The sequence below is a fragment of the Thamnophis elegans genome, chromosome 4 (genome assembly GCF_009769535.1).
Source record: "Thamnophis elegans isolate rThaEle1 chromosome 4, rThaEle1.pri, whole genome shotgun sequence".
NCBI lineage: Eukaryota > Metazoa > Chordata > Lepidosauria > Squamata > Colubridae > Thamnophis > Thamnophis elegans.
Window position 1 is genome coordinate 18,069,314 of NC_045544.1, and position 25,431 is coordinate 18,094,744.

Consider the following 25,431-nt stretch of genomic DNA (forward strand, 5'->3'; position numbering starts at 1 on the left):
TGGTCGATTGGCCAATACTTGCCTGTCCATCTGAATCTGCAAGTCCCACAGGTTCTTGTTCTCCCCTTGAATGGTTCTTCAGGGTCTATTTTAGCCTATGGTGATACTTCGATGTTGATGCTTCCTTGCCTCCTCATTGTGGTTTCCATGTGACTGTGGGACACCAAGGTACTTGTAGCTGATCTCTTTGCCTGCTATGAGACCTGCAGGTAGTTCCAGGCCATCAATTTTAACTACCTTACCTTGATGTCTCTTTCACTCTTAGCATACAGCTTGATGTCACTAATGTAGAGTATGTGGCTAATGGTAGTTCCAATCTTGAACTTGAATTGATGGTAGAACAATCTTGTATCCATAGCCAGTCCTTGTGACTGAGGGGGTTCAAGCCTATGCAGAACAGCAGTAGAGACAGGGTATCTTCTTGGTATATGCAACACTTGTGTGAGCTATTTTAAGTTGACTTCCAGTGTTATCACAGTCTGAGTTCTTGAAGAAAGCCCTTAGTATTCTATTAACTTTGTATAGTGCCAGGCATTCAGAGAACCGTGTGTATGTCTTTCAGTTGTATGCCTTCCTGTTGTGAATTCAGGCTGTGCTGTGATTGATCTGTCTAGACTTGAGCCTTGGCTAGTGCTTTATTATCTATGAGCAATTGATGTTTTGAGTCTCTGGCGTTGTTCCCAATGCCCCTCTGAGCTATGCTTGTGCATTGGTCCATGCACTCCTGATACCTGTAGCTTGGCGGCTATGATGGCTTACAGGACTTTCCATGTTGTAGGGAGGCTAGTGATTGGCTGACGGTGCTGTTCTCTTGTGGGGATCTTTGATGATCAACATTGCCCTTCCTTATGTTAGCCAGTCTGACTAACATAGCAACTAGTGAGGTGTTTGTGTGTGTGAGTGAGAGTGTGTGTGTGAGGGGGGGGGGAGGCAGGCGGACATCACATATGTTCCCCCAGTTATTTGGCAATTTGAAATTCTCTTTATTTTACTTGCACTGATGTGCCCAATAAATGATCTAGTAAATTTCCTTAACGATGAAAACTCTATGTAGTCAATATTCTCAGCAAATCTGCAAAGTAGCCTTTATTTCATCTACCCACTTTCAAGCTCCTACTGCAGCAAACTCCTAGGGACAAAGAGACCATCAACTGAAATCTGATTGTAGATCAGCAATTATTTCTTTAGCAAGTGCAGCAACAAGAGTATTTCTTTACTAAATTAATATGTTGAAATTTAGGATTTTTTAAAGGATTTTATTAATATTTATAGGCCGCCCTTTTCCCTGAGGGGACTCAGGGCGGCTTACATAAAATAGGGAGGGGGGGTACAAAACAATAAACATAAAACAATACATAAAAGTAAAATAGTACACAACATTCATTCATCATTCGGGTGGGGACAGATTGTGATCTTTATCCCCAGGCCTGACGGGATACCCAGGTCTTAAGGGCTGTGCGGAAGGTCTGGACGGTGGTGAGGGTACGAATCTCCACGGGGAGATTGTTCCAAAGGGTCGGAGCTACTACTGAAAAGGCTCTCCTCCGTGTGGTTGCCAGTCGACACTGACTGGCAGATGGAACTCGGAGGAGGTCTAATCTATGCGATCTAATTGGTCGCAAGGAGGTAATTGGCAGGAGGCGGTCTCTCAAGTACAGAAACAAAATTCAAAATCGTGTCCATAAATTCTAGTTCTAAAAATAAATTCCTGCGTTAACATTCTAGGCAGATCATCCCACACAGTATTGCTCCTGGTTGTAAATCATTGCCACCACCGACCATTTAATTGTGATCTTGCGTCTGTACCCTCATGTTCTTTCAACCTAGCTTGCAATCCTGATTCTGCTAGGTAGACCTTAAATTCTAACAAAAGAATTCATGCATGAAGTAAATCTGCTTATCCCTGATTTACATAGTCAATTAAGTTAAAAAAAGGGACCACCATACCTCAGTCCTTGTGATTTTGTTAACTCATTAACACATCAGAATGTTAAAACAGAAAAAAAAAGCACAAACTATTTGTACAGCACACTGGACGCAGCAAATTTAAACCTTATTTTTGTAGAAGACTAATCTGATTTGTTTGGATGTTCATCATAAATTGCATAGCTTGGGGATCCTAGACATATATATATATAAGAAAATATGTTCTGTACATTTTCTTGCTCTGCTAGCTATTTTGCAAATTGCTATGTATGTTCCTTGTCATCTTTATATAATAAAGGCTTTTCTCCGCTGCTAAAGTATACATACAAACTTAAAATACCTCATATAAACAAAATATTTTTTTCCAATAAGAAAAAGATGTGACCTATTATAATTCTTATAATGGAAAACCATTTTTTTTTTACACCTCATCTATGCTCAATCCACAAGTGAGCCCAAACTGCTATTGTGTAAAATACTCTATTCTTAGAAATCTAGCAACTTCTTTTGTCCTTACAATGGAACAAACATCACTTTATTATTTAGTTTCTAACTTTCAAGTCTCTTTGTAAATAAGTGTCATGAAGTGACTACGGGTATCTCACAAATTTTTAATATTTTAATAAGAAAAACCAAAAACTTTTGGAAGCTGAAAAACATATAACTCTCCAAAACAAACCCCAAGCATAGCAGATAGATAAAAGGTACAGAGGTTTCTACCTCATTGTGTACCTACGGTTTAGTTTTATCAGGTATAAAGATTTACCCCGAACTCCTAGCCTGACATCATTTCACCCCATTCTGGATGGATTCGCTAATTTGCAAACAGACAACAATATAGATTCTTTCCAGAAATAATTATAAACACTGGAATAATTTGCAAAAGATTTTCTATAAATAAACAACTATAGATGGGTCCGTTGGCAATTAAGAATTAATGATAGGCCAAGAATTGATTTAATTAAGAATACTAGACCTAAATTTTCCTATTAAAGTTTCAGTGTGGCCCAACATTCTTTCATAATTTTCAATTAGAATCATAATTATCTGGTTTCTCCCTAATATATTTCTTTGCCAAAGAAAACAACTGTGTCAAATAAATATGCTACCAACAAAATTTAACAATATTCAAATGAAATGGTAAGCAAAACCATTGGTCTGATTTTTTAAATTTAACTTGGAACTATATAGAGTATATATGTCTGTAAGCAACTAAAGAAAATAAGCCAGGATTGCACTTCACTTAATCAAGCAATGGTAAAAAAAAAAAAAAAAAAAAAGTTTTAATGTTATAATTACTGCTGCAACTAGCTGTAAATGCAAACCAGCTGCATTTTATTGTTATAAGCTGCCCAGAGTCACCTCAAAGCAATATGGGCAGCAAAAAAATCTAATATATAAATAAAATAAATAAGAATAAACTCTGATTCTTAAATTTAAAATAACTTTTAAAACAGGTAAAAAGAAAGATTTCCTAATATAGGGAGAGGTTCCCAATCTTCTTCTTACTGTTGTGAAAAAGTAAATCCATTCACAACAATTCAACATTATAAACCAATGAGCTACAAGTACAAACTGTATTTGTAAGCCTGTAAAAAAGGATGCATCTTAGCTTCTAAGTTAAGTTGACTTTCAAGCTCTCAATAAATTCCTAAAATATCCAGTGGTACAAAATGCAGAAATATAACCAATTACCGGGAAACTGCAGCCTCCATAAATTCATCTAGAAGATCATCATAGGCCTGACCTCGGATTCGTTTGTGCTTCAGACCTATGTACAAAGGATCATTTATCAACTCCTGTTCAAAAGAAAAAAAAAGAAAGAAAATAAATATAATTGTTATCATTTGGGGCACCTGAATCCAAATATATTGTATGCGTATGCCTACAACTTATAATTGGAAAAATTGTTGAGTCTTCCAAGGAATTATGAGATAGAAAAATAATGGGAAATCTCCAAGAAAAATTGATTTTTTAATCCTTCCTTTATTATTTTTATAAATAATTCAAGTCCGCAAACATACCTAACACATCTTCTTCCTCCTATTTTCAACCACAACCGTATAAAGTATCTTAGGCTGCGAGAGAAGGGATGGCCCAAAATCCCCCAGCTGGCTTTCATGCCTGAGGTGAGACTAGAACTCACAGTCTCCTAGTTTCTAGCCCGGTATGCGATAGCCACTACTGTTTCTTTTATTTATTTTAAGGAAATTTTAAGATTTTAAATGTCTATTTTAGCATATTCATTAAGCTATAATTCCTTTGATATATTATGCGAGTTAAAGAAACATAAAACTAATATGTACATATGGGGACAATAGATTTGGAAAATAAACACGAATGGCGATTGGTCTGAGATTGGTTAAAAATACACATAAAATTAAGCGAATACACTTGTAAAAACAAAAAGATAAACAGAGTCAAACCTGGGTGGTATAAGTAGGACAAACTGTCAAGAAATAAATAGATAGAAAAATGGGGGGGGGGGGGAGTTACAGAAGCAAACAGTGGCAAGTCACTTCTGCATGGTTGCCAAGAAAGCAATAGTTATATCTCTGCATAGTTTCCAATAATAATCAATAATCCACACAGTGCGTTGGTAGGATATTAAAATAAAAAGTAAACTCTTTAAAGTTGCAGGTAGCATTCTACATAACTTTTTTTAAGTCATTTATACCTGAAAAAAACTTCAATTCATACATTTCTAAAATCAGATTACATAACCAAAAATTTCTAGTGAAAAGGAAAACATGATGCCTTTATAGAGTAGATATTATAGCCTTTTTGAGACTAAATGTTAGCTTTTAATTTCATGTATCAAATTATACCTTATAATTTTCAAATCCAAATACATGCAATATCCAAAGCAAAAATAAACAGAAATGAATAAATGAATCCCTGACCACATCAAACCACAGATAATTTTTATACTTCAGAGCTTTCCACAAAGTATATTTCAGGAGGAAGATATGGTTTTGACCATTCTACTATTATTTAAGTCTAAGCTACCAATTACAACAAAAGCAAGTATCATCTTCCAATTTCAGGAAATCTCTTTGTGGGCTACACATACGTAATCTTACGAAAGGAAAAGCACAGAATCATTTTTATTTTCCAGTTCTTAGTGTTGTCCTTAGACTTCTTGGAAAAATCAATGGGATGAGACAGTAAAATGCAGCATAAACCCTAAACAAAACTGTATTTCAGGTTTGACTAGTAACCAGCCTAACATGGCCTTCATACTGAATCCATTTTAGAGACAGATATACCAAGACAGACTAACTGCTTTGTCGAGGTAATGGTCAGAAAACAGAAACTTAACATACTTTAGAAATGTGATGCAAGGGAATGATGGATAGAATAAAACAGTTATGTTTAGAAATGATCAAGGAAGCAGGAGAGAACAACAGATGAAACAAATGAATGCCCTTCAGAGAACTACAAATTATAATTACTGGAGACAATAGCAATAGCAGTTAGACTTATATACCACTTCATAGGGCTTTCAGCCTTCTCTAAGCAGTTTACAGAGTCAGCATATCGCCCCCACAGTCTGGGTCCTCATTTCACCCACCTCGGAAGGATGGAAGGCTGAGTCAACCTTGAGCCAGTGAGATTAGAACCGCTGAACTGCAGATAACAGTCAGCTGAAGTGGCCTGCAGTACTGCACCCTAACCACTGCGCCACCTCGGCTCCTCGGCTCGACAAGCTGAACAGTAAACATTGGTCTATGCCAGGAGTATCAAACTCATGATGACATGTCGTCAAGTGACGTATCACAACTTTTTTTCCCTTCGTTAAAACAGAGGTAGGCGTGGCCAGCACATGACGCATCCAGCCCACCGGCCGCAAATTTGACACCCCTGGTCTATGCACTCAGAATCAAATCTGATTAACTAACCTGTCTCCAGCTAACAGCTGGTTTTACCATATAACACATTGTCCCAAAAATATTCTGAACCCTAGTATCAGTTTTTTACAGAAGGAATGATGATAATAATCAAACTTCAATAGAAATTAGAAAACTTTCCTGGTACACCTAAGAAACAGTAATAATCTGGATCTGAAACTATAATCAACTATAAGGAATCAGGGTTAGTCCATTTCAGCAAATGAAACACTGTTTGTTTCTACAACACTATACTATATAAGTCATATGCTGTCATTTTTCATTACCTTCGTTAAACAAATATTTCAGGACACTTTGTCTAGAGATTATCTGTACTTATTTTTCTTTTAAGGTATCCTGCTGAACTGGGTGAATTATGAACTTGTAAATGTAAAAATATTCACAAAGACCTCCTATATGGATCAGAGATGGATATTGCTAGCTTAGTGGATGTTCAACAACATTTAAAGGACCTTGGATGTAGTGCTTTCTCAGACCAATACTTGAACTAGAAGGTTTGCAATCAGACATTCAATGAAGAGCTCTTATAAGATACTTGCATTGCAGATATCAGAAAAACCTTTAATAATGAAGAAAAGCACCTATTGCAAACTCTATAACACATGTCCTAATATAGCAGTGGACTGAGAACCATTCATCTCTCATTTGGAGAAGTGGTCAGTGCATTGTTATTGTATTTGACCATTCTGGTCTGGGGCCCTTTGTTAGCTTTGGTCCTCAAATTAGTTCCTCCCATATAATATTGATGAAATAAAATGCAATGGCATTTTGCACAGCCAGTTTGACAAATGGCATAAGGAAGACTTATGGCAAACATGGACTGCCGTCCTGAGTCCATAATCTACATAAACTATTTGACAGATCTGAAAAACAGGGCAATTTTTTTTTAATTTGTTTGTTTGTTTGTTAAATTTCTAAGCCGCCCAATCCCGGAGGACTACGGGCGGCTTACGATGAGTACTCTACACCAAGAATGTTTTTTTCAATCCAAACCACACTCTCAAAGCTTAATTTCATCAGTGCAAAATATGATTTAATACTAAAACTGAAACACTTTATATTTGCTTATTTGTACCCTATGACTATCATTAAGTGCTGTACCTGATAATTCTTGACGAAAGTATCTTGCCTTTTTATATATACTGAGGGCATATGCACCAAAGACAAATTCCTTGTGTGTCCAGTCACATTTTGTGTGGCAAATAAAGAATTCTATTCTATTCTAACTGTCAAGCTAGGGCTGTTGTGAAGAAATATGAGAAGGAAGCATTATGTAGTTGAGATAGAGAGAAAAAGTGGATATAAACCTATTAAATGATGAAATGCTTAACAAATGAATAATTAAGAATATCCAATATTTTCAACACCTATATAACTATATCTGTATTGAAGTAGTAATAGTTGCTGATATGAAACCAGGATCTAGGGTCGAGGCTGAAAACAGGGCGCACAGGAGGTCGCGCACACATCCCATGCCCCGTTTTGGCACTGTGGGCTGGTCCTTTGCTATTTCCAGGCCAGACGATTTGTAAACTGAAGAAGCATCAAACAATATGCAATGATAACCTCAAAGTTCTTCTCATATTTATGTGGTTTGAGGCATGGCTTCTTGCCATTTTAACAAGCCCATTCAAGCTTCAGACTGTATTGAAGTAGTAATATCTTCAATATCTGTATTGAAGTAGTAATAGTTGCTGATATGAAACCAGGATCTAGGGTCCAGGCTGAAAACAGGGCGCACAGGAGGTCGCGCACACATCCCATGCCCCGTTTTGGCACTGTGGGCTGGTCCTTTGCTATTTCCAGGCCAGCCCCATGGGCCAGACTTAAGCACCCCACAGGCCGGATTTGGCCCAAAGGCTTTGAGTCTGGCACCCCTGCTGTAAATAATGTGCAGAGTTCTTCATAGATGATTTGTAAACTGAAGAAGCATCAAACAATATGCAATGATAACCTCAAAGTTCTTCTCATATTTATGTGAGGCATGGCTTTTTGCCATTTTAACAAGCCCGTTCAAGCTTCAGACTAATAAGCCTCAACCTCCACTTTCATCTACCAATGGAGGAAATAGAACGCCAGTTCTAGGACAGATTACTCAAAATTGGGACTGTTCTTAGTTGGTAGTATTGGCCACGTATTTCAAGAAGCAGGTCAAATCCTCCTTTATACAGAACTTCCTTTATACAGAAATAGTGAGAAGTAAAATATATGGAGCAAAGTAGAAGAGAAATGAGTTAATGACTATGTAATATTTCAAGAAGCAGGTCAAATCCTCTTTTATACAGAACCTCCTTTATACAGAAATAGTGAGAAGTAAAATATACGGAGCAAAGTAGAAGAGAAATGAGTTAATGACTATATAATACAAATATTTGCAGCTGAAAATATTAAATCAGTCTAGAAAAGTTTTATAAAGAAATGTTTAGTGCTAAAAATTTAAATGTGAATTGCTGGCTTAATAACGCCTCCACTGATCTATAGAGAACATTTACATTAAATGCTATTTACTGTTCAAACTATTGAAATTCAGCTAACTTAACAAAAAGAGTTCCAGAAATTATGTATAATTACAGTTCAGGAGTGTAAAGGTAGCTATTGCAGAAAAGTCTCAGGAGGTGGCAGCACTTAGCTGACCTTGTCAAGCCTGGTTAATGGTTTCATGAAAGGCTAATCAGAAAATCTCAAGACACTTTAGGTTAAACAGGAAGTAAAAAAAAAACACCCCAGAAAAACACTGAAGCAAATCACCTTTGTATGGCTGCCAAGAAAGTTACACATCCATATCCATGAAGTCATCAGGAGTCTACCTCACCTCAAAGGATACATAACTTTTATTACCAAAAAAAAGGTAAATGTGCCTTTTCTAAATGTACCTGCTTTAGCCTAGATTCAAGCAACCTGAACTTGAGAAGACTGGTTTGATATGGTGGAGGCAGTGGTGAAATTCAAAAAAAAATTACTACTGATTCTGTGAATCATGGCTTGCTGGGCGTGGCAGGGGAAGGATACTGCAAAATCTTCATTCCCACCCAACTCTGGGGCCAACCAGAGGTGGTATTTGCCGGTTTTCCGGATCACTCAAAATTTCCGCTACTGGTCCTCCAGAACTTGCCAAAACCTTTCAGCCCTGGGTGGAGATATCCACCAACCTCACACTGTGCCTTGGAGTATTAGAGCCACAACCACATTGGTACAGAAATGTATTTATAGTTTCTTTGTTGGCTTCAATGAGATTCTTCCAAATCAATTTTACTGAAAGAGCAACTTTCAGAGAATAAAGCCTGTTCGTGCTTCTGTCCAGCACAGGCTTGAGGCTAGTGGTACAGGAAGAGGCAGAATCTTTTATCCAGTGGGAACAAAATTAGCATTTTTAACGCCCGAGATCCTCCAGTTACAGACACACAACAGTATGATGTTTCTCTGACACAAACGCTACTATTTTCTTTCAAGAACCCCACTTGATGGAAAAATATGCCACTTTTCATTTCATTTTATTTCTGTTTGTGGGATCCAGAGGTGGTATTCAGCCAGTTCTGACAGGTTTTGTAGAAGTGGAAATTTTAGAGTAGTGGAAATTTTGAGAGCAGGGAGGGAATGGGGATTTTGCAGTATCCTTCCCCTGCCACGCCCACAAAGCCACGCCCACAGAACTGGTAGTAAAAAAAATTGAATCCCACCACTGGTGGGATCCACTGAATAATTCCATTCCTCAGAGGTCTCTTATGACTAGATCAGTTTTAAGTGTGCTGAATTTTCATTCACTGGTTAATTCACTTTCCAACAGTTTTAAAATGCTGGAAAATATTCAGCATAAATAAAGCCAAACTTTCTTTTGAGCTTCATTATCATGATTTCTTTTGAGAATCATTTTTTTTTTCACAAGCGTCAACAATAATTGATCATTCCTTTCAAAACCTTCTATAACGTAATGTATCAGACATTATTGTTTTAAAAGCATACTTCTTCTCTCCCTTAGGTAAAATTTTAAATAAACCCTACATAGGCCCAAACAATACACTCCCAGTTCTTTGCAAAATCCCAGAGTGGAAGTAAAACAGGAAGTATAACAGCAGCAGTAAATACCAGTAATGCAAAATATCTACCTCAGGTTTTCATTTGCAAATCATCCATATCTTATCTCTAATGCATTTACTTGTCTAATATGAACAGCTAAAGCTCACTAGCAGCTACTATCTCAGATTCAGTCTTTATCTGAAGATGGAAAACTAAAAATACATGAACTTTGAACAGAAACATGTAGTTAGGCTGTTCAGTAAATCAAAACCATAATAATACAGCCAAGTATTGTCAAATTGTTCTTACTTCTCAGAATTAAAAAAAAGTGCTCGGTTATTTTAGAGTTTAAAATATCTAGTGATATTTCATGGTTTCAACAAGTCCTCCAAAGAATTCTGATATCTGGTGCCAGAAGTACCAGGAAAGAGTTTTATATGTCTTTATTTATCTCATTCTCCTTAAATGATTTCCCCCCCCCACTGTTTAAGTAGAATTTCAATGGAGAATCTTCAGGGATAAAAATTCTAAATCTACCCCACTGCCTTCTCCTACCTCCACAAGAAATTGCCCTCTACAGCTTACACAGTGACAAGATCTGCAATGATTTCAAGTGAGTCAGGAAAGCCTAAATTTCTCCAAATTTGTGATTCCTCTGAGCAGAGAAAAGTGACATCAATGATGTCATTCCCTACCTAGATCCTCCTTAGCTCTTTTTGCTGATGAAAATAATGACACCAATGAAAGAAAAACAGAAGAAAAAACCTGAAATCCAATCTTCACAAACCTTCACAACCACAGCATTTAGGAAATATACTAATTTAGTTAGTCTAAAGGGCAAACAACTGTAATTATGGATGCTAAAGGTTTAAACATTTAGTTTAAATGTTTCATTTACTTTAATGCCTAAATTCTCAATTGCCTTGCAACAAATAGAGATGCATTCTAGGGAGAGACTCTCGCTAGCTAGCACTTGACTTTAATTTATAACAGCACCTTCAAATATTTATTGAAAAGGCTGCCAAACCAACGTAAGTACTTTTGTTATTTTTCCAGAATACCTAAGTACACAAGCTCCCCTCTCCACAGTCATATGAATGCACTTTAGTTGATTGGCAACTGAACCACAATTACAGCTGTTTGTAGCGTCCTACGGTCATGCGGATTGCATCTTACACTGGTTTTGCCAAAACTCGGCATTTCCTTCCAGGCCTATACCAACCGGGGTCATAGCAAACCACTGGTTCACTTTGTCATTAAGCAAACCCAGTGGTTTGCCATGTTCACTTAATGACTCCTTAATTCACTTAATAACTGCCACCAAAAAAAAGGTTGTAACTCTTGTTGATTGCTTTTCAAGAAAAACAGCAATTTAATTTTAAGAAATTATTGATTTTACAACTGTCATGACTTAAGATTCTTAAGTCTAAGAGTCCATTAGGGTCATAATTTGAGGACTACATGTACCAAAAATATATTATGTGATGCTCTTTTTTTTTTATACAGCTCTTTAAAACGTTCAGCAAGGAGTCCTGTGCAAATAGCACACAAAAATGAAGGAAGCAGTTAAAAAGCCATAATCATTGTCACATGGTAGTTTTGCTGTAATAAAAGATAGGACTGTGATATCTAAAAACGTGATTCTTTGCCATGATTTTTGATAGTTTGGCTAATAATGCTTCAAACCAGCAAAATGTGTTACTTTTAGACTTTATCATGCAGTAATGCAGTTTCTTCTTTTTTCTCCCATTACATGCTTCAGAAACAATGAATGTTACTTTATATTAGATTTACAGCAGTTAAAAGCTATGGGTTCCTAAAACAAACCTTGATGGCTTTTTAAAAACAAAAACCAAACATAACCCGGTCAAAGACTGTTTTCAGCCTGGCACTTCTGCTCATAAAAGAACATGACCCGTCAAAACCGCGCTCGACAAAACCGCGCCCGATTAAACCGCGTCACTGACGTCATCAACAGGGCGACAACAGCCAGCGCGGAGAAAGAAGGGCGCTTTAAATAGCGCTTTGAAAGCAAGCCGATTCCACTTAAGATAAGGGTTAGGTTTAGGGTTAGCTTTAGGGTTAGGTTAAGGGTTAGCATTAGGTTTAGGGTTAGGTTAAGGGTTAGGGTTAGGGTTAGGGTTAGGGTTAGGTTAAGGGTTAGGATTAGGTTTAGGGGTTAATTTTAGGTTTAGGGTTTACAGCGTGCTTCTGTCTCCGCGCTGTTGTCACCCTGTTGATGACATCAGCGACGCGGTTTAGTCGAGCGCGGTTTAGTCAAGCGCGGTTTTATGGTGGAACCATAAAAGAATGGTTGTTAGAGTGGACTTAACATGGAATTGAGATGTATTCAGGTTATTTAATCTAAATTTACCACTAAGATTTGAGCACTCTGGTGCCCCAAAGCTAAAAGAAGAAGAAGAAAGATAGCCATTTAGTGCTCTGTAGTTGTAAAAAGAAAATAGCATTTTTCAAGAAATATGACACTTTTATTTTAAGAAATTATTAATTGCCAGGGGGACAAATGTTTAATTTTCAAACCAAAAATATTTAGTTTACTGAAAACTGCCAGCTGCCAAGTTATCATCAAATGAAATATGTCAGCCAAACATTTTCAGTGTAATAACAAACAGCATCAACATAACTTAGCCAATGCAACTGTGAGTCAGGAATCTCTTACCAAATTTGTCACTCTTCTGGCATGTGTATAAATAAATACATGCTACTACAGAACAGATCTGTGCTGCACAAAGAGAAAAGTAAGGGGAGGGAATGGACTGTATTTCTTTAGGCTGCTACATTACAAGTAAATACATATGTGAAATACATATTTTATATTTTTAATGCAACATCCAGACAATTTGGCCAAAGAATCCACTTTTCTTCTGGAAGGAACAGCAAAAGCAAAAGTCTTGAAGGATGCCAAGAGCAGAAAAGCCTCAACATGGGGAGGCCTATTAGATGTTTCTCCTTCACTGATTAAATTTGAAATTGTTCCTATGGAACTCCAGATGTAAGTGCAGACATAAGCAAATGCCTATATAACCCCCAATCACCCCACAGTCAGGCAATTCACAAGAACACGCTGTGCCTAGGCAATCCAGAATCTTGGGTGGAACTATGACTGAACCATTCCTATCCCAAGGTATTTCTGCTTCTAAAAGGTTTAACAAAATTGTTAAAAGAAAAATTGATCTGGGTAAAATGATAGCAAAGGTATGTATCACAGCATCCCACTCTATGCCATTGTGTTGAAATTCTTAGAACCTTCTAAGTTGTTGCTGCCAGTAATAGAATACTTTTTCATTTATTTAATGCATGAAATATTAATGTATATATTACTATTTATCTTCTTGCCAACTTTTTTCCTGGCTAATCCACTTATAATCTTCAACAAGTCATCAAGACTGAGTAAAGCTCTAGTCCAAAAACTTGTCTAGACATACTAGACATGCCAATAACTAAAGAGATGGTTATTGTATTCTACGAAGTGTTTATATTAAAATAATATCCATACTATTATTAATTATTTCATTAAGCTACATAAACCCATTTGAAGTAGGCTCTTGTCCCTTTGTCAAAGCACAATATGGTTTAATTTGAAGTGTGCTATATGCTAATATTCTATTTTCTCCATTTTAATAGATCTTTAACTAAAAGAGAGCAATTTACAAAAACTTAACGATTTTTTAATAAACATTGGAGATTACAAACAAAGATAATACTTTAAAAAATAGATTATCATATTTTACCCAAGGTATTTTTATATGATATCATAATTTTATTTTGCAATGAATTCTCAGAATGGTAACAGGGTGAAAGAAGAAAGAGATTGTTTATAATAAAAAGAAAATGAAGTCATTTTATATGATAACTACAGGGGCAAATTGACCAGCTTAAAGGAACCAGCTGTAAATATCTGGATCTTTTTTCTTTTGGAAACCTCTGTGAAATATTCCTGTTCCTCATCTTCTAAAACCATGGCATCTGTACATGGAAAAGTTCCAGAGAATTCTCATATACAGCAGCTTTTTGCTGTTTATCATTTTAAAGGCCCCTCGGTATAAAATGACTGCAAATGTTTCAACCGTTCCCTAAAGTATTATATTTAAGTGGAGAAAGAGGCCTACCTAAAGATTTGCTGATTCTTGCAAAATGGCAGACATGCCTATCCAAATCTGAACCAATATTTCATTTTAAGAATGTGGTGTTTCAATCATATGCAAAAATATAAAATCACAAAAATCAAGATGGAAGCCTCAAAATATAAAGTAAGTTAGAAAACTATTCTTTACAAACACATCACATCTGTCAGACTTAAGACATTTTAATAAGCAAAATAGTGGGTGAGCATCTGGATGTAGTTGATCTGCTTAATGTAGTATAAATAAAATAATAACAGATATAATCGGCCAAGAAAAAAATGAATGATGTGCCTTTAAAAAAAAAAGGAAACATAGCAGGAAAGCATTTAAACTCTTGATTTCCCTACAACACAAATATTTAATAAAAGACATTCCAAGTGGCATGTTGAATGATGTATCCATGTGCTTTTCTGCTTAGTTCACTCGTAACTCTTATACTTGTGATAATTTTATACATATATTTTGATTTTTTTAAAAATTATGTATTTGGATCATTTTTATATTCTGGTCTTAAATTGATATCATATGCTCCGAAGATGAAAAGTTCAAAGTTAAATAATATATTTAAGAAAAGGAAGGAAGGAAGGAAGGAAGGAAGGAAGGAAGGAAAAATCAACAGTCAATAATCTGGAGTTATTAATCTCCTCAGGTACCAACTATATAAGTGGTACAGGAGTTTATTTTCAAGAAGGTTAATTCTGGAGAGAGGGATTTGAAAAGAAAAGTAACAGGGATATGAACAAGAATGCTATATCAGCAGAACTGATAAATACTCATAAGGAAGCAGAGTGTTGTCATAGGGAGGCATCAGGGAAGAACAGGAGGCTAACAGAGGTCATCCTTGACTTATAACCACAATGTAGCCCAAAATTTATGTTGCTATTTGAGACAGTTGTTAAACAAGTTTTGCCCCATTTTACAACCTTTCTTGCCACAGTTGTTAAGTGAATCACTGCAGTTATTACCATAAGAAAGGCTGAGTGCCAAAGAATTGAGGCCTTTGAATTCTGGTGCTGGAGAAGTCTCCTGCGAGTCCCTTGGACTGCAAGGCAATCAAACCTGTCAGTCCTAGAGGAGATCAACCCTGACTGCTCTTTAGAAGGCCACATCCTGAAGATGAAACTCAAATACTTTGGCCACCTAATAAGAAGGAAGAACTCACTGGAGAAGAGCCTAATGTGGGAAAGATTGAGGGCAAAAGAAGGGGACGACAGAGAATGAGGTGGCTGGATGGAGTCGCCGAAGAAGTGGGTGTGAGCTTAAATGGACTCCAGAGGATGGTAGAGGACAGGAAGGCCTGGAGGAAGGTTATCCATGGGGCCGCAATGGGTCAGACATGACTTCGCAACCAACAATAACAACATGGATGTAAACTGAATTTGACTTATTCATTGACTTTGCTTGTCAGAAGGTCACAAAAGGGGATCACATGACCCCAGGACAGTGCAATCATCATAAATATGAGCCAGTTGCCAAGTGTATGAATTTTGATCATGTGGCCATGGGGATGCCGCAATGGTCGTTAAGTGTAAAAAAGGTCAAAAGCCGCTTTTTTAAATGCCACTATAACTTTGAACTGTTACTAAATGAATGGTTGTAATTCAAGGACTACTTGTAAGGCTTTTTGATGTGAATATGCTGCCTCCTTGCTGGCTCTAGGTTTCTAAATCAAGGCTGCCATAATCACCTTGAACAAGAAACAATAGGCATAGTTTCTCAACTCCATTCTAGTTGAAATGCATAGGTTTTGTCCAGAAAGTTGGCTCATCAAACTGAAACGTTTAATAGACTTCACTGTTTGGCATTCCAACTGATTATTTGATAGTAATCCAATAAACCTATTTCACTCCAGCTAAAATACAGAGATGGAATTTTATGGCCATATGAGAACGCAATTCTTTATTTTCAGTTTTAATAACATGGTTAGCTACATTTTCAAGAGTTTCAAGGCAGAGGCTAATATAATTCAACATATATATAAAACACACACTTTTTGAATTAAATTTGCTGGGTAAATAAATGGGTACATGATTGAATTATCTGCATGTTAAAATATCTGCAGTGTTCCTTACTCATTTTTTAAAAAAGAGAAAACCAGACAGATCAATATGCTGCTTCTTTCAATTTAATGCTGAATGTATTGGGACTACTCCTATAATTCCTCATTCAGCATGCCAATTTTACTGGTATTTTTATCCTAATATATAGGGAAGGAGAATATCAATTTGGATAGGATAAGGTAAAGGTAAAAGTTCCCCTTGCACATATGTGCTAGTCATTCCCAAATCTAGGGGGTGGTGCTCATCTCCATTTCAAAGCCGAAAAACCATCGCTGTCCAAAAATGTCTCCAAGGTTATGTGTCTGGTATGACTAAACCAGTGGTGGCTTCCGGATCCCGTTGTAGTTGGTACGGTTGCAACGGGGCCTGGCATCCTCCACATGAACATGCCCAGCGCGTACATGCATGTGCACAGCGTGCGCATGCATCCTACCTTCCAGTGATGCCTCCGCGATGCTCCAGCTGCTCAGCAGAGCATTGTGCAGGTGCCGAAGAGTTTAAAGACAGGTAAGGAAGACAGGCAGGTGGGTGGGCCCTTCCAGAGTACCGTACCGGAACGATACCTGGTGCTCCGGGCAATCCCCGGTACACCCGTACCAGGGTGTACCGCCTGTAACCTATCACTGGACTAAACGCCGAAGGCGCACAGAACACTATTTTCTACTTACTTACTTCTAAACAGGTCCCTATTTTTCTACTTACATTTTTACATGCTTTTGCACTGCTAGGTTGGCAGAAGCTGGGAGCAGTAACGGGAGCTCTCTCCGTTACGCGGTGCTAGGGATTTGAACCGCCAAACTGCCAATCTTTCTGATCGACAAGCTCAGCATCTTAGCCACTGAGCCATCTTTTGGATAGGATACTATAACACAATTATCTAAAACAAGCCATTTTTAACTTGATAGTACTCTTATTTATTATTATTCCATAGGAAGAAAATAGTTTGTTATAATTCAAATTCTCCCATTTGACTTCTTCTGAGATTCAAGTATTTCTCAAGCAAAATGAATAGATGCGTCTCTAATTCCCAAACTGTACAGTATGTATTCACAACATTTGTCCTTTATCAAGAGACCCTCCTAAATTTAATCTGAGAGGCTTATTCCTTTTCTACAAGTGGTTTATCTTAAAAAGCTTCCTGGTCCTTGTGATTTTGTTCTCTATTTTTCTTTTTTTTCCCCCCAGTCTTCTTGAGATGTAAGAAGAACAAGTTCAGAATTCTCTCTGAGATCCAAGTTTTAAAGACACATTTAAATAGAAATTTTAGCACTTTAGACCAAACTCGCATTTCAGGAACCAGAGCTGGCCTTCAATATTTGAAATCTTGAAGGAAAAAAGGAAAACATGGAGGGAGGGAGGTTGCCATTTTTTCCAATTTGGCTCATAATTTAGAAATAAAAATCAGATGGAACTTGGAGGAAAATAAATTATGCTTCTTACATAGTCCACCGCTGAAAGCAAGGATTTCAAAGTACTTCCAATCTTCAGGGTGGGGAAATCCTTCTGCAAGGATTATTTTTGTGTGTGTCGGCTAATGAACAACAGGTTGTTCTAAACTGTGAAAATGCTCTACAGACACAGCCTCAGAGCAAATAGCTCTTTGACTAAGAACTAAACTAAACAGATCTGTCAGGTGCTGGAAGTTCTGGTTGACATTTAAACCAACATTCCAGTTTTTTTCCATTAAAAACAGCATTTAACAACAACTAAAAGTTTCCATCAAGTAATTCACCTAACAATTTCACCTAACAGATTTAGTTTCTAGGGATCTTTTTAAACTTCAATTGACAGCAGAGTAATAGACTGTGTATACTAATAGGTTCTCCTTGTCAAACTGATTCCAAGCTTGTCTGTCTTTAAATCTGGGGACTAGACTGTGCAGTAACTTTATATTCCTTTAGGTTTTCTGGAACAATGATAGTAAATGATTAAATCTATTTAGTAAATATTTGATGTTTTTAATTTCTTCACTGTACATTTTGCCAATGTTTCATCGTCTTCCTTTTCTACCTCATACTCCTTATGCAATTACTATTGAAGCTCATTTCAAATAGCCCTAAAACAATACAGAATACTTCTGATCACATAGAACCTCAGTGTTAATATGTCTGCTTTTATTATAAACGGATGGCTTGCTGTCGACCAAATATTTCAAGAGACTGCAGCCTGCCTACCTCACTATGCATTAAAGACAATTGGGACCATTTCCTGATTTTCAGTTTCAGTTCATTGGTGTAAAAAGAAAAGTCAATTTCCTTTTCAGTTTTAGAATCTGAGATGGTACAGTATGTCCTCTTGGGATGAATATATCAGTAATACAAGTAGTGGCTACCAAATATTCTTTCCCTATAGGACCAAATTCTACATGAAGAGAACTAGAGAAAGAACTGCAATGTTGAAATCCAGCATGTGCATGAAATGTGCATGAACCTGGCCTCTTATTCCATGCCAGAATAAATAGAACCCAGTTCCTACTTATTAAGGTAACAAACATTGCATTATTGTAAGAAAATCGTGTAAGGAATAAAGCACGGGTCGGCTATCATTATGCCCTAACACAGTAATTGCATACCTTTTAGGCACTGAGTGCCCAAAGTGCACAAGTTCAAACTACAAGGCTTAGGGGCACGCACCCCTATCCCCCCACATGCACACACACCCTGCACATGGAGAGCAGAGACCTGAAGACCAGCTGGCCAACAGGAGGCATGCGCGCATGCGTGGCAGAGACCCAAAATAGACCTGGGGCGGGAGCGACGGTGTGTATGCCCACAGAGAGGGCTCTGTGTGCCACCTCTGCCATGCGTGCCATAGGTTTCACTACCACTGTCCTAATACATCACCTAGTAGTCACTACCTTGTTAAAAGTTGCACTGATCTTCCTTTCTATTCAGTTTTGTCCCAACTGTACTACTCAGGATAGTATGATCCTTGTTGGAGCAAAAGTGTCAGTACTTACAAGCTGGAATGGAACTGGGATAAACACTAGGAATTAACAAATTACACCCCTGTGTTATTGCTAGAAAAGATTTTTTTCTGGAGAAAATGTTAAACACATTGTATCTTTTTTTCTGAATAGGCAAATATTACTGCACAGTTCTGCCTATTTTTCTCTTGAAATATGTCAAATACTGACATCAGCGTGAAAAAACAGTTACCTCATTGTCAGTTCCCACATCGAGCATAACGGGCAGACACTCCTGGGGCTTTACTCCTCCACATGCTGTGTAAAGTGCTAGTTTACCCACCGGGATGCCCATTCCATAACAACCGAGGTCTCCAAGGCCAAGAATACGTTCTCCGTCAGTCACCACAATCGCCTGTGGAAAAAGCATGGTAAGCGTTATAAAACTGCAAAGGTATCCTGAATTCTTTGTTATGAGCAGTTTTAAGCTTTGTCATGATATTATTATTTTCTAAATAACATGAATGAATGAATGAATGAATGAATGAATGAATGAATGAATGAATGAATGAATGAATGAATATGAAAGGAAGAAAGAAAGAAACAAACAAACAAAGACTGCATTTTCTTAAGGCCATTATTGAAGTAAATAAATCTTTGGTCAATCAATTATATGGGCTAAGTGAATTCAATCACTTCATGAGAAACAACAGATGACAAACAAAGTGAGCACACTAGATTCCCTTTAATGATGCCCTTTCATTTCCAGTGGAGTGGGTCTAATCCTACTAATATCCTACTAATAAAAGGCAACAAGGCATTTTTTTTAACAATTTCCCTTTTCCTCCTGCTCTTCCAAAGAGTTGCCTATTTTCTCAGAGCAGATTTGGCAGAGAATACAAGACAGTGAAAGAAATGAGCAAACGTTATCTATTTTTTAAATTTGTCAATAGCCTCACAAATATAATATATATTTTTGATAAAAGAAAAGATACCAGTGAGTATAATTTTCTTCCTTAGGGGTTTAGATAAAGCAAATAAAAATGTAACTCTCTGGTACAATGTGTGTGTGTTTAAGACAACAAGTGGCATCTGCAGTTTCTACTGCCTAATTCATTGGAGAGTTCTGGCTAACAATTTCTTTTTAATGGCTGCTCTAATAAAATATGTTGCTGTGATGCAAAGAGGGGGAATAAAACGTAGTAATCCTGTTACTAAAACAATGTATGTGATTCAGCATGAATAGCCCAGCACCATAATCCTGAATATGTGCACTAAAAATGGAACTGTTTAACCCATCACTGTAACTCCTCTGAGTAATGATTCATGCTTTGTGATGTACATTTCCAACTCTGAGTAATGATGCCGTGCTATTTCCAGTTCTTAAATCCTTATTTTTTAAGGATTTAATTTCTGACAAGAAGTTATTGATTATCAACCAGTTAGGTGTAGGGAGCCTTTATCAACCCAACTGTCACATTTGTCCCAGGGACACATCCTGTGGCAGCATGCAGCAATGTCTCTCATGTAAGTCCCCCTTAACAATTCTATATTAATAATTTCACCTCCTCAAATTGGCATCTACCCATAGATCATCCCCCATTGCTTTCCTGCACAGGCACTCCTGTTTTCAGAAATGTCCAAAATGTTGAACTTTGAAGGAGATGTTTTCTTTTACGTAGTAAAGCCTTCTTTCTCCTTTTATTGAGTAAACCTTGAGAAAGCAATCCAGATAGGACTGGAATATGGATGGCTGGAGGGTGAGAAAACCCCAGTAGAATGACTGCTCAGTTGAAGCAGTCGGTCAACAAAGAAAAACAGTTGGGGCAAAGGCTCTCTTTGATATAGCCTCCCAACCAGCAGGATTTCCTGGAAATTAGGACAGGCAGCAAAGGTTGATGAGAAAAGAAAGAAAAAAAGATGGCTGTACAGTTACAATTACAAAGAAATCTACGTGAGACTATAGTACTAGGGGAAAAAACACAGGTTTGTTAATAAGACTCTATAAAGACATTAACAATATGTATTAAATATATCTATGTTGTTTTTCTTGTATCTACAGAATATCATGGTATCAAGAATTACAGATGGAGAGGGCGAATGAGAGTTGGCTAAAATTAAAATCAATTAACATAGTAAAAATTTTTGGAGCTGTTCTAGTAATCACATTATTTCTAGGACTTTTTGTATTGTCGTGTTTATCATTTTTGAGGTTGCGTCGATCCTTTAATATTGTTGTGTTTATTTATATTTGATTGATCAACTAAGCAGAATAAAATACAATACATGCTGAGATATGACTGGGAATTGCAACTGGTTTAAAATATTGTTATTAGTCTACTATTAAGTATAAAGTACAGGGATCCTGGTGCTGGTATGTCAGATTTTAGGCACAATTTAATGTATTGATATAGACTTCTGAAATCCTAAATGGCTTAGATTCTCATTGTCTAAGAGAACACCCATCCCAATAGTATGGATATATTAATCTACAGGAGAGCCCTTCTGAAGAGACCCTGCCATCTACAACTCATCTATCTCACCGATGGAAGGTCTTCTCCCGCATTATTCCTGGACCTGTGGAATTGCCTCAAACTGCAAACATCTCCATTTTAGAAGATCTGTCAAGGGACATGCCTTTTGCCAGGTTTTTAAAGCTAATTACTATTAGTATTGGGATTAAGTTGTTAATTGTTTGCATTTCACATTTTACTGAATGTTAGCCACCTGAATAGTATAGCAGATTATAATCATATAAGTAAACAAGCAAAAAAGTAATATGAGGGAGGAGATGCTGAAGACATAAATATGGTAGTCAATTGATGTGCTGATAAGAAGACCTATTCTATCTAGAGTTTCCCTGCTGCCACTTTAAAAATATATGCAGAATAGTGCAAATAAGAAAATTGTTTAAATTGTAGATAAATCATATTCATGAATCATTCTTGCTAAATCAGCTGCTATCTACCAGAATTTTATTTTAAAGCAGATAGCACTTCCAAAGTTCTTAGAAAAAGAATCTCAGCAACCCAAAGCTTCTGCGCCAGGTATTTTTCACCGCAATTTCAACATTTATAAACAAAAATAATCTGTTTCTGGTTGTTCTGTTGCTAATCCTTGGAGAATACAACCATTGTTGCTTAAGAAACAGGTACATTCCACAATGATTACATATTTCTGTCCTGGCCCCAAAAGAAAATACCTGTAAGCTGGTGAGAGGGGTAAGATCCATCGGTTATTGTCACAGCTACTTCCCAATTGACATAATAGGGAAGGATCTGGCAATGGTGCAGAAGCAACTGGCAAACCACCTGCTCTACCAACCCTGCATGCCTTTATAGATAGCACATATACCTGAAAGGGCAGCCAAGATCTAGAGAAGATTATACATTCCACTGTAGAGATGGTGCATACCAAGTACCCAAATAATTTCAGTGCTCCCATTCAGAGCTCACTAAATCAAAGGGAAATCTTTAATAAGCTGACAATGCTGTTCTCACATGAAATGTGGATTTAATCATATTAGCCTGCTATTTTCATAAAAATCAAAAGGGGGAAAACCCAATGCATTCTCTTAGAAATATAAAATTAATAAACAATGCTGGTCACATTATTGCTTTTCAAACATATTTATAGAAAAAGCTAAGTAGGCCATCCTGGAAAGATTTTAAGAGTTGTGAAGGTACGTTTTATGTAACATATTTAACTGAACACACGAATATCCCACATCTTCCAATATGTCTTACTATAAACATTGACATCAAAATGTCCCTCCTGTACTAAAATATTATAAATCACATGAATATTTTTATTCCTTCATATACAGTAGGTTGGAATTTTAAAAAATCCCAAAAGCATTTTTTTTGCATAACAATTTTAACTTCAACATTTAAAGTTATTCTTTGTAGTGCTTTTGAAGAAAAAAAGCATTACAAACTATTAGTTTATTTAAACTAATTTAAATAAACTTCAAGGCATTTTTACTATATCAGAGCAAAACTGACAAAGATACTTTTATTAGTTTTAATATTTAATACTATGGTCAAAGGGTTCCATGTTTGAATATTCCCTACATTTAAAAAACCCTACCATGTTAGAAAAAGTGCCAGCATGCTTTCTCTGAAACATGAATTGATGGAATTTTCATGGGACATTCCTACATCAAAGCAAAACCCAACACTATTGTTTATGCCAGTAACCTATAGATCTAATTCTAAACATGCACATACAGACATCTGAGAGACACTTACCTTTATATTAGTTTCAGGCCATGCTTTAAACAATGTTTCGATATGCCCTCGATCATGGGAAGTGATGAAGAGTCCTCTGTAAAGAAGTAATTCAAACTTTAAATTATTTTTAAAATAATTTAAATTAAATTTAAAATAATTCCTTCCTTCCTTCCTTCCACCTACCTACAATTATATCTTAATTTGACATACAACTTTCAGTATTAATTTAATATATTGCTTACTGCTTTTAGTTTTGTTAGTGATTTGCACTGTATTAATTAATCACGTTCAGCTTATAATGCAATGACACTTAAGTTTTGTTTAGAGAAAGCGTATTAAATATTTCACAGTGTACCTTGGAAGATATCAGCTTTTCCTCTATTTAATCACCCATTAATCACCTGGTTTTTTAAAAAAAAATCTTTCATTTCATCTATTCATTCTTGTTCTTTTTCATTTAGTCTTTCTGTATTTCAAGGACAATCTTCTGTATGCCATGCTACTCACCAAATGAGCCTTTGGCCACTCATGGCTTTGATCAGTTAAAGCTTTCATACAATGTATTTAGTAAGCTACAGAAGAAATAGGCTAGGTTGTTAGCTTTGATATCGGTACCAACAATATGCACAGTATCGGACAGTTCACACATATTTTGAAATGATTCCCACCAGCATAACAAAAGCCCAATTTACCCAAAGATTGTTCATGCTGTTCTAGGCATGCTAAAGTCATTAATCTAGAGACGGGTTTATGTGAAAACCAACTCTTGCCTAAATCCAATCATGGAGGCTTCTGCAGTGTAATAACTTACTCAAGAAAGTTAAGTAGAGGATGATTACAATTGTAAAATGAAGGGATTTTAACCTTTTACTTCAAACCTGTTCGTTTAGAAGTCTAAAAGAAAATACATAAAAAGCAACACTATTCAGTTTAAATGTGTTTTATTTTCCATTTTTCAGTTTCATACAGTCACATATATACTGTGCATAACCGGGGCCATATAACATTAAACAACACAGCCATTCCTCTTGTCAACAATACCCCCCAAAATAGAAACCCAATATACCTCTTCGACCCTCCATGCACCTCTTTCTTTCGCCCCCCTCCAACTTTTCATCTTCCCTCCATCATTCCTCTCTATCCTACTTCCCCTCCCCCTCTACCACTCCTCTCTCCCGGTACACTCCCTCCCTTCCTTCTCACCCTCCCTCCAATCCTCTCTCCCACCCTCTCTACCCCTCTTTCTTCTATCCCGCTACTCCTCCCTTTGGTGTATTTCTACTATATGTCAATATATTCAGCTTGTCCTATTTTTACAGTGAAATTAAAGAGCAACAGTATACATGTGCAATCGCGTTACACTGAAATCTAACACATACTATATATTCCCCCTCCCCCCTCCCCCTTAACACCCCACCTCCCTTCCCCCCCTGACTTCCCAGAGCCCATATACGGTATAGATTTTAACAAATACAGTCTAAAATATATTAAGACAAAAGAAATAATAAAAAAAAGCAACACTATTGAAGTGTCTTCATTGTATTTACTGTGGACGACTCATAAGAAAGGAGGAGGAGGGGGAATAAATGTAACAAATAAAATATAGCAAGATGACAGAAACTTGACTGGTATGGAAAAAATAAACAGATCCACACAGTACAAAGGAGGTTTTATTCGCCCTCATTAAAGGCCTGAAAATAGCAGCACGGTGGGGCTATCAGGTTTTCTGGTACAATCTCTACAGGTATTCTCTACCATAGAGAATATGTACTTCCAGGGAAACAATAGATCACATTATTTAATTAAAGAAACCCAAAATGGCCCAACTCTGCCAGATCAAACTGGACAGGACAGAGGATACTATGGAACTGAGGCAGTGGTAAACTTTTTTTTTACTACCAGTTCTGTGGGCATGGCTTGGTGGGCGTGGCAGGGGAAGGATATTGCAAAATTGTCATTCCCATCCCACTTCAGGGGAAGGATACTGCAAAATCCCCATTCCCGCCCCACTCCTGTGAATGAGCGCCAGTGGAGGGAAGGCATAAAGTAGTCCCGGGGGGCCAGGGGCATCGGAGAATGTCGACCCCTTCCACCTGTGAACACTGGAATCTAGTGAAAAAGTGGGGGAGCTGAACGTTCTCCGGAGTGGCAAACAGGTCGACCAGGGGATGACCAAACCTCTGCGACAATTGGTGGAAGAGGCGCAGATGGAGGCGCCACTCCGAGTTGTCTAGAATG

The 25,431-nt window shown here is 37.0% G+C and overlaps 1 protein-coding gene across 1 annotated transcript in view; it reads right to left on the minus strand.

Annotated features, from left to right (window-relative positions):
- ME1 (malic enzyme 1) overlaps positions 1 to 25,431 on the minus strand; it is a 115,899-nt gene that overhangs the window by 47,213 nt on the left and 43,255 nt on the right. The window contains exons 4-6 of the mRNA XM_032216309.1: positions 23,212 to 23,287; positions 19,215 to 19,376; positions 3,622 to 3,725 (exon numbers count right to left, since the gene is read on the minus strand). Coding sequence (XP_032072200.1) covers positions 3,622 to 3,725; positions 19,215 to 19,376; positions 23,212 to 23,287 — 342 coding nt within the window. The remainder of the gene's footprint in view (positions 1 to 3,621; positions 3,726 to 19,214; positions 19,377 to 23,211; positions 23,288 to 25,431) is intronic.